Genomic DNA, 19,222 nt, shown 5'->3' on the forward strand with positions numbered 1-19,222 from the left:
CACAACTCTTTCTAACGGGCGGCACCCGCGCAAGGCGAGCGGGGCATCCTACGCCCTTTGGAAAGTTCTGTGGTTTTATTGCTGCCATAAATGCAAGGAGGCAGGGCTGGCAATAGATTTAGGAACCGTGGGCACTCATCAGAAATCTCTCCTCTTCTTTTGCTGTAGTTCCTTCTCTGCCTTGTTTTGGCTGCGCCCTTTTTACAGTTTTTCTTCTTTTCTTTGCCTTATTCGCTTTCCTGAATTTTAGGCTCTGGCTACCAAATCTTAGAGGCCATGGTTCTTGGGATTTTCCCCATTTGGATGGCAAATTGGGGGGGGGGGGGGGGGGAGATAAGATATCCCCTTCTCGAAAATCAAACGAAGTGTGCAAGCGTTTGAGCGCAAATGCAGTCACACGATCCCAAGCTCCCAGACTGTGGCGTGCCAGGAGGCGTATCAGGGCCTCTGGGCAAGATCATCATCTCAACCTTGGGGGCTGGAAAGCAGCCACGCTGCGGTCCGACAGCATTCAGCTTGCTTAGGCTTCGGGAACTGGGAGAGATTTGTTAGGGGCATAGCAAGGGTCTCTGGTGCCTGGGGGCCCCCCCCCCCCCCAATATATTTGTTTTGCCTCCCCCCTGCTCCTCGTGGAAATACTTAAGGTCAGAGAAAGAGCAGAGATATTTCAAGACACCCTCGCCCCATGCATGCAGCTGGAAAAAAAAAGGATGCAAGAGAAGGCCCAGGCACCTTCTACAGTCCAGGGGGGTTTGACACCCCGCCGCCCCCCGCAATGCCATTGAGATCCATTGTTTGTTAAGTGACCGCTGGCTGATGTTGAAAAGAAAAAAGATGCTATGTGTTTCTATGATGCAATATGCTCTTTCATTACGGGGCCAATAGGTACATAAAATATTGTGAAATCAGAATTCTGCTGCCTGGTGTTGACACACTACTCAGGTAAACAGAGTCTGGAGAACCACTCGCCTATCTGGGTCCTCCACATTCATGATAGATGTAAAAACATTACGGAAAGAATTGCATCCCTCTAATCCAGCCACTATACATTATAATTTGATTACTTGCCTGCCGAGGGCTCTCCAGGACGATGTGCGTCCCACCCAACATTTGTTTATTTAATGCTTTTTTATACCGGCCTTCATGATGCAGATCATATCATGCCGGTTTACAAGGAACCGGGGTTAAAACAGTTACAATAGCACTAACATAACGGAGAAAGGCAAAAGTTACAATAAAACAAGGGTAATGGAACTTGGGGAAGAGGAGGCCAGAGTGAAAGGAACTAGATTATAACAAATTATATACAGTTTACTGAGTGTTAGGCAGTGGTGGTTAGGGTGGACCTGTGCATAAGGAAAGGCTTGTTGAAATAACCATGGCTTGAGTCTTTCTCTGAAAGTCAAAAGGCAGGGTTCCTGTCTGAGCTCCGGGGGACTAGAATTCCATAGGATGGACTGTTTTGCGGAATATTTTGCCACTTGCCCGAGATAAGAGCATGACATGAAAGTATTAAGGAAAAAGCTGGATTTGATTGCTGAAGCCTTTTCTCAGAGGAATTCAGTCGGATCTTCGAGATGCTGAGGTTTTTTTTTTAGGAAACTGGTTTTACTGCATCTTATTTTTGTTTGAAGCAGGTGTTGCACGTCTCCCTAACGTACAGCACCGCTGAGAAAGGCAGACTATAAGACGTTTAAACACAAGTGCATTCTTCAGCAAATGATGGGCTGCCATGGAACAAAGACACATCAGTCATGCTATTTTGTGTATTAAACAGATGACTGCCCTCACGAATAAATTCTCATTTTAGTAAACATATGTAAATGGTTCTGATTACAAAAAAGCAGTATAATATTCTACCCAATACAAAGTGTTCTAAATCATGTCCGCTATTAGTAAATTTGTTTTAGTACACTGCAGATAAAGAGCTTCAACTTAAAAAATCCAAACTTTCCTCTTTACTTTGATCCAGCTACTGTTGGTAATTACTTTGCAGAACTTTCAATAAAAACATGTAACATCGCCAACACTGACAAAAAAGGCTTAAGTAAACAAAAGTTTGATATTTCTTCCAGTTAGGTTTCATTTCTGAGGGTTTGGGGGTTTTTTTTAAAGAATAAAAAAAGTCTGCTCCACTGTTTTCATTAAAAAGGCGTGATATTACTTAACTGTACTCTGCAGTTAGTGTAAGGAACCTGGGCCACGCATCTCCCAACACCACCGAAAGCAGCAGGAGGCAGCTTAGCCAAATATTAGTTTGTCTTTTTCTGGATCTGTTGCTTCAGGTTTAGATCTCCTTCCTTTTCTTACATAGAAACGATGGCAGAAAAAGACCAAGCGGCCCATCTAGTCTGCCCAGCAAGCTTCCACACTTACTTCCCCATACTTATCTATTTCACCAACCACCAACTTCAGGGCTCTTGTTGGTAACTGTTTGATTCAAATTTCCTGCCATTGATGCAGAGAGTAATGTTGGAGTTGCATCAAAAGGTGAGCGTAAGGCTTATGATTAAGGGTTGTAACTGCTGCATCAAGCAAGTTACCCAGATGCTTGTTTACCCAGATTGCATAGATCAATGCCTTGTTGGTTGTTGTCTGAATGCTAATCCTCTTTTCCACATTACCCCCTGCCGTAGAAGCAGACAGCAACGCTGTGTATGCATTCAAAGTGATGTACCAGGCTTAATTGGTTTAGGGTAGTAATCGCCGTAATAAGCAAACTACCCCCACGTTTGTTTACCCAGATTGTGAAGTTCAGTCCTTTTTGGTTGTTGTTATCTGAATGCAAATCCTCTTTTCCACATTTCCCTTTGCCGTTGAAGCAGAGAGCAATGTTGGTGTTGCATTAACCGTGCAAGGAATTTTTTTTTTTGAGTAAGGGTAGTAATCACTAGGTAGTAAACATTCCTGCAAGCCACCCCCATAGCTCTACTCTTCATTCCCATCCTCTAGCCTTTATGGATCCACAGTGTTTATCCCACGCCACTTTGAAATCCTGCACAATTTTGGTCTTCACCACTTCCTCCAGAAGGGTGTTCCAGGCATCCACTAACCTTCTCCGTGAAGAAATACTTCCTGACATCGATTCTGAGTCTTCCTCCCTGGAGTTTCTAGTTCTTATATTTTGCCCCATTTTAGCATGAAAGATGAACAACTTTAATTCTGGCTATCCCTTCCAACCCAAAATTATAAATACCTCGTTTGGAGGTGTGTTTGTTCTGGTAGTTTGTATGCATAAGATTTAAGTTTTATGCAAACTACTACCTGTGTGTATAAAATTAATTTTGTGTGCAAAAAAAAAAAAAAAGTGTATTTACATGTGTAATCTACCAAACCAAATTAAAAAAAAAACAAAACAAAAAACTAGGAAGTGCCAAAAGAATAAATAAGCCAATTTTTTTGTAATTAAAACTTTATTGCACTTATAATAGAACATTTCTCCCATTACACACCAAAGCATGAAATCCCTCTCCTCTCTAACCCCACCCCCTAAACCTCCCTTTTGCACTGTGGTCTATCAGGTGCTGCAATATTTCCCAACAGAAAACAGGCAAAAAAAAAAAAAATATACACCACATACAGCAAGTTTACATGGACCCTATTCAATCATAAACTTTCCTTTATCAAGAGAAGAAAGGGTCCCAGATCACCAGAAATTTGGGAAGAGTATTATGCCCCGTAGCCATCAATTTCTCTGTATAGGGCAGCGTTTGTAGTTATTGACGTACCGCACTAATCAGCGGAGGTTTCTTCCACAAGCCACATCTGGCAGCAATCACAATTTGTGGCACCAAGACGTAGCTTTGAGAACGAAGCATCCACCACTGGAATGCCGAGGAGAAAGTTTTAGGGCCTTTCGGGATTGTACATCCTAACCCAAAATTCTTTTTGCATTTCCATCTCTAGTATCGCGTTCTCTGTCACCCATGTTTTAGTTACTCGAGATCTGCTGTATGATGATACCTGCATGGAGGTATACAAGGATCAGTACAGCTGCATCCAAATTTGCTTAAATTCATAAGAGGCAGCAAGAGAAATTCTCTCACTCAGGTCTAAGGAGATGTTAGGAATCCAAGCTTGGAGAGGGAAGAGGAGGAGGGGAAATCTCCGTGCTTTTGTCAGTCTTTACTACCACCTAAGTCAGCTAAAAAAATAAATACACTACCACCGATGCTTTGATGTAAATGCTCATACTTGCCATCTTTGGATAATTCTTACGTTGGTGCAATACAACAGAGGTATGCCTTACAAACAATCCACCTGTAACCACAGATGCCGATTAAGAGGAGCTATGCAGAACTGGTTCTGGAACGCAGAGGGAAAGAGGCCCACTTCTAGTGAGCCTTGCTATGAGAGTTATGTATAAGGGGAGACTAGTCCATGCCTAACAAAAGGATATCACTATATAGAACTCCTTCAACGATGCCCAAATCCTGCCACAGATGCGAGGAGTGGAGTATGGACTGAGCAGGTCAGTGTGTGTGTTAACAAACAGCAGTAAGGGCACTCAAAAAAAGTATCAGCTTATTTAGACTAATACAGGCAGAAATATTCTGCTAGCATGGACTTTTTTTTTTATGCAACAAGTGTAGAGTTGGATTGGCCAATATAGTCAAGGCGTGCCTCGGAACCTTTTACAAATGAGCTTTTGCATGGGTTGCGATTATAGTATCTCAAATGTGAGACTGTTGCAGTGAACGGGTGCGGATCCCTTCTTAGGAAGGGTTAGGGATTCACAAAGAAATGACTATCCATTTTTAAAATATAACTCCGTGCAGAAATAAAAACAAGCAGTCTGGTCCGGAAGGAGGCCGGGGTCCTGCTGAGAGAAGGGAGAAAAAACAGGACCACAAACAGCTTGTTTATTTCTGCAATGGAGTTACGTTAAAGATGGATTTCCCTTCCTCTGCGAGTGACTAACTCTTCCTAAGAAGGGATCGGCACCCGTTCAGTGCTACCTTTCAACAGGTTGGATAGAGTTCCTTGTAAGTACTACTCAGTCACACTTCAAGTGGAGAAGACATCAACATAATTCTCCAAAAAATAAAATAAATAAATAAAAAGTATGTCACATGAGCTTTGAAACAGCATAGTTCCCCCCTTCTTCAAATTAAAAAAAAAAAAAAAAAAAGACCAAGATTCATTAAAATCTTTCCACGCAGGCAGGATGGGCAGACGTGCCTTGTTTCCAGGACTGGTCCATGTATTTTGTAAAATGAGAGCAATGCCAGCATTACAGTGGGAGGGAAGTTTTATTTTCCCCCCCCTTGTGGTACACATGCCAGGGGTCACTGACTCCTGCTCTAAAATGGTTGGAAGTGCCAGCACTGTAAACAGGAGAGGAGGATGAAAGCTGAAGAAAGTGCTAGAAGTCAGCAGTACCATAGCTTATGATAAATCACGAGGAAAAAACTGGAGTCAAAGTGAATTATATATTATAATGGATGTTTATCATCAAGTACCACATTTCTTTAATCTGAGGAAGAGACAGATACCCCAATGAGACACTCAGCCTGAAATATTGATATGTATTCCACAGAGCACCACAACAAAAATTTCATTACCCCATTTAGATCCAGTATTCATATTTATTATCTGCTTAGCCAACCTCACTGTTCATGCTTCCAAAACTGAAGCATATGATGAACAGCCTGAGCCAGAGATTACAGATCAGTTTTGCTTATCAGTCCTAGAGTTGCAATTTTTGTGAAACTTTAGATGCAGTCAGATTTGACCTTTTGCAAAAAAAAAAAAAAAAAAAGTCACAACAACATTAGAATGCCAGCATCAAAGTGAAAGTGAAAATGAAAGAGGCCTAGTGATCATCTCTAATTCAACAAAAATGCCTGGAATGAACAGTTAAAACTGAATAGACTTGTTACCTGTATAACAAATTTTTTAAGTTTGAGAAAATAAAAGTACACACTGAAAAACATTCCATACATTCTATTGCTGAAAAAAAAATCCTAGTTTTTTTTTTATTTATTGATAATTAGTTGCATGGGGAAGATACTTCAAGGATTAACATACAGGCTGCAGCAGGTTTAATACAAAAAAAAAAAAAAAACCAAAAACAGACAGGAGACACATCACAGCTACAAAGCAAATTGTATATAAACGCCACATGTAGTTTACCACTTTGCCGTTTAGGAAGAGCAAAGTAAGGGGGGAAAAAAAAAAAAAGCATGCAAGTGAAAGCTTCAAGTCTTGAGTAGCTTCCAGCAGGTCTTTGCATTATTAAGACACAGCCAGCTCTATTAAGCATTTTTCCCTATAGACACAAGATTGGAAAAATAAAAAAAAGCGCCACACTTCTGGCGTGTCGGGCCCTTGAAAAGCATGGCTGAAGGGGTGTGTACAGAAGGGGGTGTGTGCATTCCTGTCCGCTGCACACTGCACAGCTGAAGGAGCTGCAAGCCATTTCTTCAGACCTGCTCAGCACACGCTCTTTTCCAAGAGGAGATCTCTAATTACGGCAATTTTAATTACTACCTTAGTAGTAACTTTTGGAGGAAACCTTTTGGAGGAAACCTTTTAGTAACCTTTTAGAAACCTTTTGGAGGAAAAAAGGTGCAAATGCTTTTAGATTTATTAAAGTTGCTTCATCCGAGCTTTAGTGCTTTATTCTAATTCCTCCACAAAGCCACACAGTTTTTAGAAAGATAACGACAGGAAGCTGCAACTTAACATAGAGAACTCCAATTACAGTGGAGCTCTGTACATTCAAAGGCATTTATACAAGCACCCAGGCAAAGAAGAAAATTATCAGTGCTTTAAAATTTGCTGAGCACTATCCAAACAAAACAAAAAAAATATATATATATATATTCAAAAGTGTATGTTATTTCAATTTGCAAGCCAGACCACCAAAGCTTATTGCTAGTAATACAAAAAAAGTGAATAAAATATCCTAAAGGCTTTTTCTACTTCTAGAGAGCAGAATATAGAAGATCACCGATGGAATACCAAGTGCATACATTTAATAATCCTTTGTTGTATTTAGACAGAACTGTGATTACTTACAAAAAGCTGGCTATTAATGGTTTATTACTACTACTAAATATGATTATAGAAGTTAAGATTTAGCTGTGGATTGATTCACAGTGTAATGACTAGGAAAATTGTCCAAACTCAAGAGATCCTATTAAACTGGAGCCAGCCCAGTGGCAATGCCATGGGCTGGTATGTGGAGGACCCAATTTTGAATCCCTGGGATGGACAGAGGCACTGCAGAAGCAGCAGTCGCAATTTGGGGGGGGAGAAGTCTTAGTCATTGCCCAATTGTGACACCTAGTAGCCAGACTCTGAGTCCACACCGCTGCATTATGGAGAAGCAACGACTAGACTTATGTGACAGGATGATGATCTGGACGCTTATCTTGAGCATTAAAACTGCGATGAAAAAAAAACAAAAAACAATGCACAGTTTAATAATGCTCAGATTAAAACTTCTCTTTAACTCCTGATGCAGTAAGCTAATGCTATGCAAAGCGTCGGGAGTTTAAAAAGTGTCTATTGTAAAATGTGTGTTACACAAGAAGCCGAATGGAAAGGGGGGGGCCAGTTAGAAGCCAAGGAGGAAAGAGACCATGTGGGAAATTAAAAAAAAAAAAAAAAAACCACACACACACAAACCCAAACACAGAACTTCACTAAAGGGTTGCCCAAAACTATTCAGACTAACCTCTCCAACTGACCAAACAAGACCCCATTATGACCCCAGTAAATCATTAACAATAAATTGCATTCTTCACAAAAAAATTAAAATCCGTTATCTGATAAGTTTTCAAACAAAAAAAAATAAAAAAAATCACAACCTACACAGGCAATGGCAAATGAATTCTAACACAAGTCACCTTTCCCTCCTAACCCCAAGAAACCTGATAAAGAAAGCATAACCCTTAAAAGCTAGCTGCACATGTATTATTTTATTATATATATATATACATACATACATACATACATACACACATACACACACACACACACACACACATACCTTGTTTGCTAAGCTTTATTTCTATGTATCCAAAGTAGCCACCGTGCTACTTTGAGGTAAATCACAGAAATAAACCTCCCATTAAAACATGCAATGATTTCAGGATTCACGTAGGGATCAGCAATAAGTGATTTGCTGCTTCAGGTCCCCTTTGGGGGTGAGACTGCCTGGCTTCATGCGTCTGCATGTACTGAATGATGGAAACCAAAGAGCATTAAAAAGGTGAAGAATAAGAACATAAGAAAATGCCATACTGGATCAGACCAAGGGTCCATCAAGCCCAGCATCCCGTTTCCAACAGTGGCCAATCCAGGCCATAAGAACCTGGCAAGAACCCAAAAACTTAGTCTATTCCATGTAACCATTGCTAATGGCAGTGGCTATTCTCTAAGTGAACTTAATAGCAGGTAATGGACTTCTCCTCCAAGAACTTATCCAATCCTTTTTTAACCCAGCTATACTAACTGCACTAACCACATCCTCTGGCAACAAATTCTAGAGTTTAATTGTGCGTTGAATAAAAAGAACTTTCTCCGATTAGTTTTAAATGTGCCCCATGCTAACTTCATGGAGTGCCCCCTAGTCTTTCTACTATCAGAAAGAGTAAATAACTGATTCACATCTACCCGATCTAGACCTCTCATAATTTTAAACATCTCTATCATATCCCCCTCAGCCGTCTCTTCTCCAAGCTGAAAAGTCCTAACCTCTTTAGTCTTTCCTCATAGGGGAGCTGTTCCATTCCCCATATCATTTTGGTAGCCCTTCTCTGTACCTTCTCCATCGCAATTATATCTTTTTTGAGATGCGGCGACCAGAATTGTACACAGTATTCAAGGTGGGGTCTCACCTTGGAGCGATACAGAGGCATTATGACATGTTCCGTTTTATTCACCATTCCCTTTCTAATAATTCCCAACATTCTGTTTGCTTTATTGACTGCACCAGCACACTGAGCCGACGATTTCAGTGTGTTATCCACTATGACACCTAGATCTCTTTCTTGGGTTGTAGCACCTAATGTGGAACCCAACATCGTGTAATTATAGCATGGGTTATTTTTCCCTATATGCATCACCTTGCACTTATCCACATTAAATTTCATCTGCCATTTGGATGCCCAATTTTCCAGTCTCACAAGGTCTTCCTGCAATTTATCACAATCTGCTTGTGATTTAACTACTCTGAACAATTTTGTATCATCTGCAAATTTTATTATCTCACTCGTCTTATTCCTTTCCAGATCATTTATAAATATATTGAAAAGTAAAGGTCCCAATACAGATCCCTGAGGCACTCCACTGTCCACTCCCTTCCACTGAGAAAATTGTCTATTTAATCCTACTCTGTTTCCTGTCTTTTAGCCAGTTTGCAATCCACAAAAGGACATCGCCACCTATACCATGACTCTCTACTTTTCCTAGAAGCCTCTCATGAGGAACTTTGTCAAACGCCAAAATCCAAGTACACTACATCTACCGGTTCACTGGGATCATTTCCTAAAGTGGTCACACCAAAGAGCTTTCTAATCAGGCACATTGGCCAAAACATTTGCATTATGTCAGAAGATACTGCAAAGTAAGGTGTTAAGTAGCAAACTACATTATCAGTTAGGGGAGCACCTGCCATCTCCGTATTCAATGTATGCCTGCACTTAAAAGTATAAATGCATGACACATCCTGCTGCTTCCTCACTGGCAGCACACATCTTAAGCTTGTATCCAAGTCATCCTATAAAGGAATTGTGCATGCCTATTCCAACTACAGCAGCACACACACCCTTACTTTTGTCAGTAAAGCAGAGTAACTTGTTAATTATCACATTTATTTTCTGAAACAACCTGCTGGAACAATTTTGCATCTCACATATCTGTTTAATATATACTATTTGTAAAATAATAATCTAAGAAAAGGTGATGTTTTCTTGCTCCAATCTATACATAGAGACTTATAGCTACACTTCAATCCCAGGCAACCTACAAATATCAAAATAACTCACAAACCAAGGCAATATCAGCATGTATAAAGAGACTTGTGTTCAAGCCGGGTGCTTTTTTTTTTTTTTTTTAACACGCACACATCCTTACCTGTCCTGGGCACTCGATTCAATAGGCAAATGAGCTGCCGGGCAATGGGTAATTTGTCCATCCCTTGCACTCTCCATCAGGTGCCCAGGAGGAGTGGCTGTGCTTCTAGAAACAGCCTGGCTGAAGCTCCCTCCCCATCACTGACAAGGTTCCCAACTGGTCCTTTCACAGACATGTAAAAAGAGTGAATGACCCAATCGGCAGGAAGTGAAGGAGTGAATAAGTTAATATCAATGTATTCACTCAACTGCTGGCACAGGTTCCAATTGGGCCAGGCCTTGAGGAACCACACAAAGCAGGATTTTTTTTTTTGTTAAGCTCTTGAGTGGGACTTAAAAATTCTGCTGTGGTTCCTCCTATTTAGTATCGCTGGGATACTAATAGGAGTAAATCACAGGAAGGAAGATTTTTTTGTTTTTGTCAGCCCTTGTGCACCACATGCTTTATGCCTGCTCCCAGCAAGGCATTAAGTTTGCATTAAAATGGGCACCGTGGCCTCACGGCAATTTTTTGCATTGGGAGGTAATAATTAATAGCCTCAATTTACATGTGATGAGTTCTATTAGCTACGCTCTGGTTTGGATATGCATTTCGAACGTGCTAATCCTCTTACTGCAGGAGGGGTTTCGGAAATTGCCCAAACCGCGCATCCAAGCACGTGTAAAGCAGAGCGCTCGGCCAGGCGCACTATATCGCGTCAGCCTGTCAATGATTTGAAAAATTCTTACACATCCTCACAGAAAGCCATGTTGACCGCGGATACAGTTCCCTATAAAGATTTAAAAACTGCACACTTACTCATCTCCATCTGGGCAGATGCCTGTAGTCTCATCATATTTTGTACAATAAACATCTGGGCTATAGTTAAAAGTCCCATCACGCCTTCTTATGGGTCTACGGCGACGCTGATTTAAGAAATGCCAGTGAAAACAGGTGAATGGTCTGTGCTGGGTACACTTGTGCTGTAAAAACAGGGGGCACTGCTCTGTCCTAAATTCCTTTAAATACCTAGGAAAAACAAAACTGCATTAGAAATGCTTCAACAGGAAGCCTTCTTAAGCTCTATTTGCTGGCCATGTCAACATGGCCAGCAAACAGAGTAACAGACTACAAATGTATGTGCAACTTACTGTAAACTTCAGTGTGCAGTCTCGAAATGTTGACATTGTCTGTCTATTAAACAGACGTGGCAATTTCGGAGGGAAACTTCCGTTAAGTTTGCCGTTCAATATATCAATGTTTTTCCATAACAAATGGAAGCATTCGAACTTAACATCTTCCGTATTGACACAACTAAATTATCTGCTTTTACTTCGTTCCCCTCCCAACCTAGCATTAAAAAAACAAAAACAAAAAAAAACACAAGGAAGTTTCCACATCTGGAACTGAAAATTATATTTTCGAGACTGCTTATCTGATTGGAACACTGCACATTGCAAGATTTAACAGCGTGCACTCCAATTTTGTTTTCTGTTATTTTTTACGTTCATAAATGTGAAACTAAAGACAGGAAAAAAAAATGCACTCAGCTGCCTCTGGTACAACTATTTTATCATCGAGAACGCTTTCGCTCCATCCAAGTGTAATTGACCCAGATGGCAACGACAGACACGAAATGCTTTCTCCCAGCCCCTCCCCCTAAATCATAGTTACATTTCTTATAGAGTGAAAAAAAGCACACCGATAAAGTAACCTCGTTTTACTGGGGGTTTTTTCCTGGAGGAAGGCCGAACAAGAAAGTCGTCTTTATTTTAACAAAAAAAGCCGTTCTGGCCGCTGCAAAGAATCCCCGCGCGAGCCCCTCCTACTTTTGCCAGGCGCCGCAGAGGCATTCTCCGAGCCAAACTGCGCCACGAAGCGCCGTGAGCCCCATGCCTCGCTGCCCTGCTTACGCTGCGCCAGCGGCGTAGCGGCTTTGCAAATGGGGCCGAGACGGAGGGAGAATTAAAGAGAGAGGAGAAAAACGCAGCCTCCCTCCCCACCCCCGCCCGACCTTTTCCGTGCAGCCCCGGCCAACAGCCCTTCGGCTCCCGGCCCAGTCTGCTCGACCCTCACGCTTCTTGCCTCTTGCATGCACTTGCAAATCCGCAGGAAAAAAAAAAAATTCGAAGGAGAAATTGCACCATTTTTAAAGCGCGCCGCAGACAGACTTGCTTGGCCAGCACGATCCCAAACCTTTTTTTTTTCCTTCTCCCCCCCCCCCCCCCCCGTTTCGGGAACAGGCCGACGAGCCCTCCGGCCCCGTGCCGCTGCTCGCTTTTCGCCCCTCTCGCCCCCGTACTTACGTGTAGTGAGTCGGCTTCTCGGTTTGCGGAGAACCGCTCAGCGCCGTTTTCGAAACCGACGGCATTTTCAGTCAAAACAATGCTCGGCGCATGCGCAGGATTTGACTGGCTCACACACCGCAGTAGGGCAGCATGGGCAACTGGCGGGATAAACAAACACCGCCCACTTCGCCTTATATGGAGATTTTAAAGTCCACCCTGGGGCAGGCCACCAACCCCAGCACCATCTTTACCATGACTATCACCAACACCTCAACGCTGTACGTGTAAGCCCCAATTTTCACTGAACTTTTGCAGGGGCCACACTCTATCCCAAGGCTGAGTCCCAACTGTACAATCACCGGTCCTTTTGCCCTGCTGTGTGGGTTCTTCTCTATGGGGGGTAATCCTTCAAGACTCAAAGTAGGTAGGTATAATCTCTCCCACTATGTATTATTAGCATCTCATTGGAATAGGTACATCGAAAAGAACAGGCTGGACGCAGTGGTGGGATGTTCCAAATTAAAAGTTTACTTTGGTTCAACATAATCCATTTGCATCAAAGAGGTGACCCAGTTGCATCCATGTTCAAACTTAGCTGGGATCAAACATCTTTTCGTGCTTTCTGTGCTTGTTCCTTTATTAAGTTATTTGTCTTGGGTATGTCTTTCATAAGACTATAAACCATTTAAAACAATTTTAATTTTTGTTTTGTATTTTATTATGTATGTTCCTATTGTAATCCATTGAGTAGTTAGGATTGTGCGGAATAGAAGTCCTCAAATAAATAAATAAATATATAAAAATGTCCCTCAGTACTGGGTCCTGAGATTTGCTTACCCTTCGCTCCCAGGTGGGCCAGGGTATCCTAGGCATGGAGGAATCCCTTCCCCAAATCAAACCGGCGGTTCCAGTTGAACTCCTGATTTTCGAAAGCCAGACACTGTCCTGGATTCTGGGGTGAAGATCTCCAGATGTGACAACTCTCCTACTCCACATCTCCTCTTAAAAGGGAATGGCTTTTAGGCGGGGGGGGGGGGGGGAGAGAGAGTCAGACATTCCTTTTTCAGACTCTGTAGGTAAGGAAGGGTGGCTTAAAAACTTCCACTCAGGGAAAAAAAAAAAAAGAAGGTCACCACTGTCACATTTGGCAGCTCACGGGATGGCCCCACGAGCCTCCACATTCACCCCAACACTGCTGGACCAGTTTCACGGCCAGGACACTGCCTTGCACTGCAAACGCTGCTCAGCACGGCACTGGGATGCCGGCAGCTTCCAGTGCCCCTGACTTCCTTAGGCAGATGCATGCCCAATGGTTCCATTCTTAAAAGGGCCTGCGACAGGCACTCAGCCAGAGCACCCTCTGACGACATCACAGCTCCCCACTATTTAAGGTCCCTTCTGCGGAACAGCAGACACCGAGGCAGGAGAGTGTTCTGAGAGCAGCACATGTTGCTCCTACATTCCTGATTCTTCCTGAAAGTTCCTGTGCTCCAGCCTTGCCTAGCCCAGCTGTCTCATCCAGCGTCTGTCTGTCTTCTTCCATCTTGGGCCTGATCTCCTGGACCTGACTGCTTGCATTGTACCCCATTTACGCTTGTTTGTCTACCCTGACAATTGACCTGTTCCCAGTCTACCTCCTGTCTTGACCCTGGCGTGCTTCTGGATTCTTGCTCTCTCCACCACTCTAGGGACCCACTTACCAGCCATCAGAACCCAAGGGTGTAACCTGCAGGGGAGGCAGCTGGTATAGGTGAAGCTCTAGTCTGTCCCGCTTCAGGGCACATTCACCAGCTGTCAATGTAGGCCTCATAGGTTCACTTACGTTGCTGTGGTGTAGTTGACGCAGCCTTAAGCGCTGTTTCACGTCGTTCATCACACCCTCCAATGATGGTGAGAGAGGCGCGGCAGATATTCTCAACCCTGGTCTCCTGAGACAGGGCCTGTAAATACCTGGTCTTACCTGGAGGATGGACAAGAGGAAAAAGCAACAAAAAACTGACTCCACAAAAGAAGAGTCCACTGTATTCAAACTCTGAAGCAAACCCTTCCAGGCAGGGAAAGTATTGGTAAGTGAAAAACCTCTACAAAAAAAGAATAAAATGAGACTGTAAAACCCAAACTAAAAAGACAGTGGAAAACCAGCTACTTCCTTTTCAAAAACTCTAAACCAAAATGCCAAACTGCTCTTTGTACTCCCCCCTCCCTTAGGCATCTTACCTCTACAGTAAACCTCAGAGAAGGTGCTGTATTGAATGGTACACCCCCCTCTTAACTAACCGCAGGGCCTGGACTAGGACCATCTAGTGGAGAGCTGGAGTGTTTCTACATATGAATCTTCTACTTATTTCTATCAGCAGTACAAGGAGTAGTAGTAGTAGTATCACCAGAATTAACATCTTCAGCAGCACCCACTTCCCATCATAGGCAGGAAGTTGATGACAGCTGCCTTCTGACGAATCTCATTCACAACTGTAAATGCAACTACATCCAAGAAGTCTGGGGCAATCTGTCCATCAAGAGGCACCAGAACCATTATGTTTCAGACAACAGCCTAGTTTTGTTGCTATATGGATTACAAAACTTGGTAAGCCATGGGAGGAGAGGACCTAGGTGTTGAAGTATGGGATTTGTAAGGACCAAAGAGCGAGATAAGGCCTGGAATAACTGACCAGCTGTAACTAATGGTATTTGAAAGTGTTTTGGACAGAGATAGGGCAGGGTTGTAAGGTCAGGTAGACATAGGGGTCTTGTTTTAAGTTACGGACATATATACTTACCTACCCAAAAGTAGCAGAGCATCAGAGGGGAAGACAACTGTGCAGACTGGATGGACCAATTGGTCCTTATCTATCATCATCATCACTACAACAACAATAAAGAGGGAACACACTGGGTATTATGCCATTTTGGTTTTCTTGCTCTTGTATGATGTTTTGTAAACCACTTTGGGTCTCCTTGAGCAAGATAGTTCTAGAACTATAAGGACGGTGGTAAGGTATGATTCAGGGTTCAGGCAATAGTCTAACATAACAAAGTGTTTGCCAGCATTTTGGCAGAGTGACCTACCCTTCCTAACCACCATGATGTAAATAGTGGAAGATCATTATGCACTTATGGCCATGCACTCAGTCTTCTGCCATAATAAATATACCGAGGCACGTTTTGCCTCTGTATATAAAAAACCCTTAAATAAATAAATAATAAATGTCCCTTTTTTTTTTTTAAAGTTGTTCCTCAGTGAGAAAAACAGAATGCTCCCTTTAGATTGAGGATGTTTTCTAATGATACCAGCTCTTGAAACAGTGGGTCTTTCATTCCTATTACATTTTACTGTAGAGTGAGTGTGCAAAAAACAATTAATCCAACATACTGGTTGCATGTGGTTCTCTCACTTTCATTCTGAAAGCAACTTTCTTCTCTGGAAAGCCCCTTTTTAAATTTGCATTCTCTGTGCACTGCATCCTATTTCAAAAGTGCACATGGCAAGTAGAAAAATTATCACACATCAATAAAATAAAAAAATAAAATAACCCCATGGCAGAACCAGGGTTGGATCCCAGGTCAGTTCTTCTGCTCCCTGGGTCATTCCATAGGGATGCCATGGAAGCTGCCTTAACAGCCCCTGGTAGAGGAAGGAGTTATAGTCATCATGCAATGGCGACCCCTAGTGGTCAGATTTAGGGCCCTCAATGGCAGGATTCCACGAAGGAGCCCTGGTGCATTAGCCCTGATTGAGGACGGTTGCTGCAATGATTGGCCTAAGGTCAGTTGGGAGGGGATATAAAGACAGAGGAAAACTTCCTGGGTAGTTGAGAAGGAAGGCTCCTCCCAGTCCTGGTTCCAATTGAGCTGAGACTGGAGGAGGAAACTGCCAGGTCAGAAGAATAAAATGCACAGGACAAACACAGAGGGTAGGTGTTGAAATCTATTTTATTATCTAACCAGAATGGTAGCCGACCATAAAGGGGAGATGAGAAAGACAGTATGGATAAGCAGGATGCCACCTTCTGGTCTCCTGCAATTTGACAGCTGTAGCAAAGTTCAAAAATTATGTCCTTTACCTCAGAATTCCCCAGTCCCAGCAAGGCAGTGGCTCACTAGGTGCTTGAGTACCCCTCCCCCCTAACCTGGTAACCCAAAGAGGAGCAGCACCACAGTGCCAAATCTGCCTCCTCCTGCTGCTGCCCAGGCCCAACTGGCATTTTCAACTGAATGGCTCATTGGTGCCCCATGTGGTCAATGCACAAGTCTGGCCTAGGACAGCAGGAGGCAGTAGAAGCACAATGAAATGACTCTTTCTTTCTTCAGCTGAGGAAGAGGATTAGCAGAAGGGAGAAGGAGAGTGCTGGCCTGGGCAGAGAGATAAGCCAAGCCATCAGCAACCAATTCACAGCCAGAAGATACCAGGAAGCTTCTGGCTATGCAATGGTGACTTATTTACAGCAAGAAGTGATGCTCAACACAAAATGGCATCCAGCCTTCACTTCAATATAACAGTGCACTTTAAAGAAACCCCAGACTGATCAGTTTCCAGTTCAAGAAAGACAAGTCCAAATAATCCTTATATAAGTTCACCCACCTCACATGTTCAGCTACATAAGAACTCTTGCTCTCCTCCTAGGGGCTCCAGTAAGCCATCTATGCCCTCAGGTTTTATGCTCCAGGCCTGGGTTCCTCCCTCCTCCCATAATACCTCAGGGCTCCCCATCTTAAGGAGGACCTTGCTAGTTACCTGAGCCCAGACTGTTAAGGTAGTTTGAGTGAGTTGTCTATGCACCCCCCCCCCTCCCTCACATACCCTCCTCAGCCCAGCCTTGACAGGCTGAGCATTTCCCTGTCCAAGAGACACCTCTCTTGCCAGGGAACCCACTATGAAGTATTGTCCTCTCTGTGGTCTTAGCGCCCAGCTAATAGAGGCCCACAGACATTTTTGTCCAAACTGGAGCAACTCCAAGTTCCTCACCTCCTCGCAGGCTTTACAGGCCTTCGCTGGCACTTTTTAGCCGCTTCTGGTATCTCGTTGTTTAATTGCTAAGAATGCGTTTTAGGGGGTGGAAGCAAGTAGAAGCGGGATTCCCTACCGTTAAAAAGCTGGCATGATCGGCGATTCGCACTGCCTGAGATGTATTATAAACTGTTTGTAGGGTTACCATTTTCCGAAGTGGGATGTGATTGTTAAGACTGTGTTCCAAGAAACAGAAGCGAGCGGGACTGAGAAGTGGCATGATCAAGCTGGAAATTATTTGCCAACACTGAAATGCGAAACATTTGGGCGGATCACATTTTAGCGTTGGTGAAAATGAGGGAATATTGGTAATTTAAATGGTTTGAGGTGTGCTGTAGAATATCAGTTATTTAAACTGTTTGAGATAGGCTGCTTCATTGGAAGCTGCATTTTTTTTTTTTTTAAGTCATCTGGGGAGAATGAATTGAGGCTTAGTCTTTAGATAGTTTGAAAGACACTGTGTCAGAGTCTGGACCATCAGCTCCTGATGAAAGGAGAGTTCCTTTGTCAGGAAGTTTCATTCACATATGTTAAGAGTGCAATTAAAAGTATAGACAAATGAGGGTTGTTTTTTTTTAATTAGAAGGGGTATATTGTTAGAGAACTGTAGTTGTGGATGAGTGAGCATGTGGTATGAATGTTGCAGTTAAGGTTTTAATTGCATGTGTATGTTATATATATATATATATATATATATATATATACGGTATATTTGAAAAAGAATGCCACAGCACATTTTATGTTTTCTTTTTATACTTAGTTAAATGTACTGAAGGCATAAAAAAAAGTTACTCTCGTTACCTAACATGTTCATATACTTTTTAGCCATAGTCACCTGAGAGGTTTTGCTTTCCTCTGTGGGCATAGCACCTGGGCAACCTCAGCTTCCAATTCTGTGGAAGGACTTTACCCCATGCCAAGGTGTAACTGTCCTGACAGCATTGTCACCGATGCTTATAAGGCTCCATTGCATGCAGACCCAAAGGGGCCTTGAAATTCAGGCAATCCTACCCACAGGATAGGTCAAGCTAGGCAGTACTCCACTCTCCAGCAACCCTTGACTGGTCAGTGTCTTTAGGTATATGTGGGTGGTGGGACACTGCTCATGGTCCCCCATGAATACACATCACTCTTTTTCCTCCTTTGACTCGGGGCCACCCCAGCAAGTTGCTTCACAACAGCATTTTTTCACTGCCAGAGCCCAGTAACACTTGGGTGGGGATGCCATGCAGCTCCACTGCTTTTACACACTTAGGAGCCCTCTGGCTGGGGCCATCCACCACACTGCAACTATAGGCAGTTACCAGGTTAGTGTCCATAACCTCCAGTTCCCCACAGGAACAGTCTCTTGCAAAGTGTCCTCACTCACCACAACAGAAGCTCAAGTCCATTGAAGGTGGCCACTGTGAAGCCTGACCCAGTCGGGCCTGCTCCCAGTTCCACCATTCCATTCCTTTTCCACGTTGAGGGGTTTTCCTCAGCAGGATATCAGTGCAGGCATGGTCTGGGCCTGATAATACACCTCTGCTATTTCCGGGGCCTTTTCCAAGGTCAGGTCTAGATACCTGCAAACCCCACTGCCACACGGGTGGATCGAGAGCAGCCCGGAACCGCTCCAGCAGAATTGCTTTCACCACCTCCTCACAAGTTTTCTCTTCCCGAAGTAGCCATTTCCAGGCGGGCTTTATAAGGCAGTAGAATAGGGCCCAAGGATTCTCTCCAGCCCATAAAACTCCCTCACAAGACTTTTGCCAGTAGGCCTCTCTGCTAATCCCTGTTCTTCAGAGGATCACTACCATAACCTCATAGTACAGCATCATTCCCTCTGGGTTGGCTCCTTGATAAGCCTATCGACACAGTCCTG

The 19,222-nt window shown here is 43.2% G+C and overlaps 1 protein-coding gene and 1 long non-coding RNA gene across 3 annotated transcripts in view; both read right to left on the reverse strand.

Annotated features, from left to right (window-relative positions):
• UNKL (unk like zinc finger) overlaps nucleotides 1-12,506 on the reverse strand; it is an 89,488-nt gene extending 76,982 nt beyond the window's left edge. For both annotated transcript variants that reach the window (XM_029576615.1, XM_029576614.1), the window contains exons 1-2: nucleotides 12,372-12,506; nucleotides 10,885-11,094 (exon numbers count right to left, since the gene is read on the reverse strand). In XM_029576615.1, coding sequence (XP_029432475.1) covers nucleotides 10,885-11,094; nucleotides 12,372-12,436 — 275 coding nt within the window. In that variant the 5' untranslated portion in view covers nucleotides 12,437-12,506. The remainder of the gene's footprint in view (nucleotides 1-10,884; nucleotides 11,095-12,371) is intronic.
• Nucleotides 12,507-13,204: 698 nt separating this feature from the next.
• On the reverse strand, nucleotides 13,205-16,973 carry LOC115075813. Its single transcript, XR_003852612.1, has 4 exons — nucleotides 16,933-16,973; nucleotides 15,131-15,215; nucleotides 14,176-14,313; nucleotides 13,205-13,305 (listed from the first exon to the last, which is right to left on the reverse strand). It is a non-coding gene; the product is annotated as an uncharacterized LOC115075813 (long non-coding RNA).
• Between the last annotated feature and the right edge of the window lie 2,249 nt (nucleotides 16,974-19,222).

Source organism: Rhinatrema bivittatum, chromosome 14, assembly GCF_901001135.1.
Source record: "Rhinatrema bivittatum chromosome 14, aRhiBiv1.1, whole genome shotgun sequence".
Classification (NCBI taxonomy): Eukaryota; Metazoa; Chordata; class Amphibia; order Gymnophiona; family Rhinatrematidae; genus Rhinatrema; species Rhinatrema bivittatum.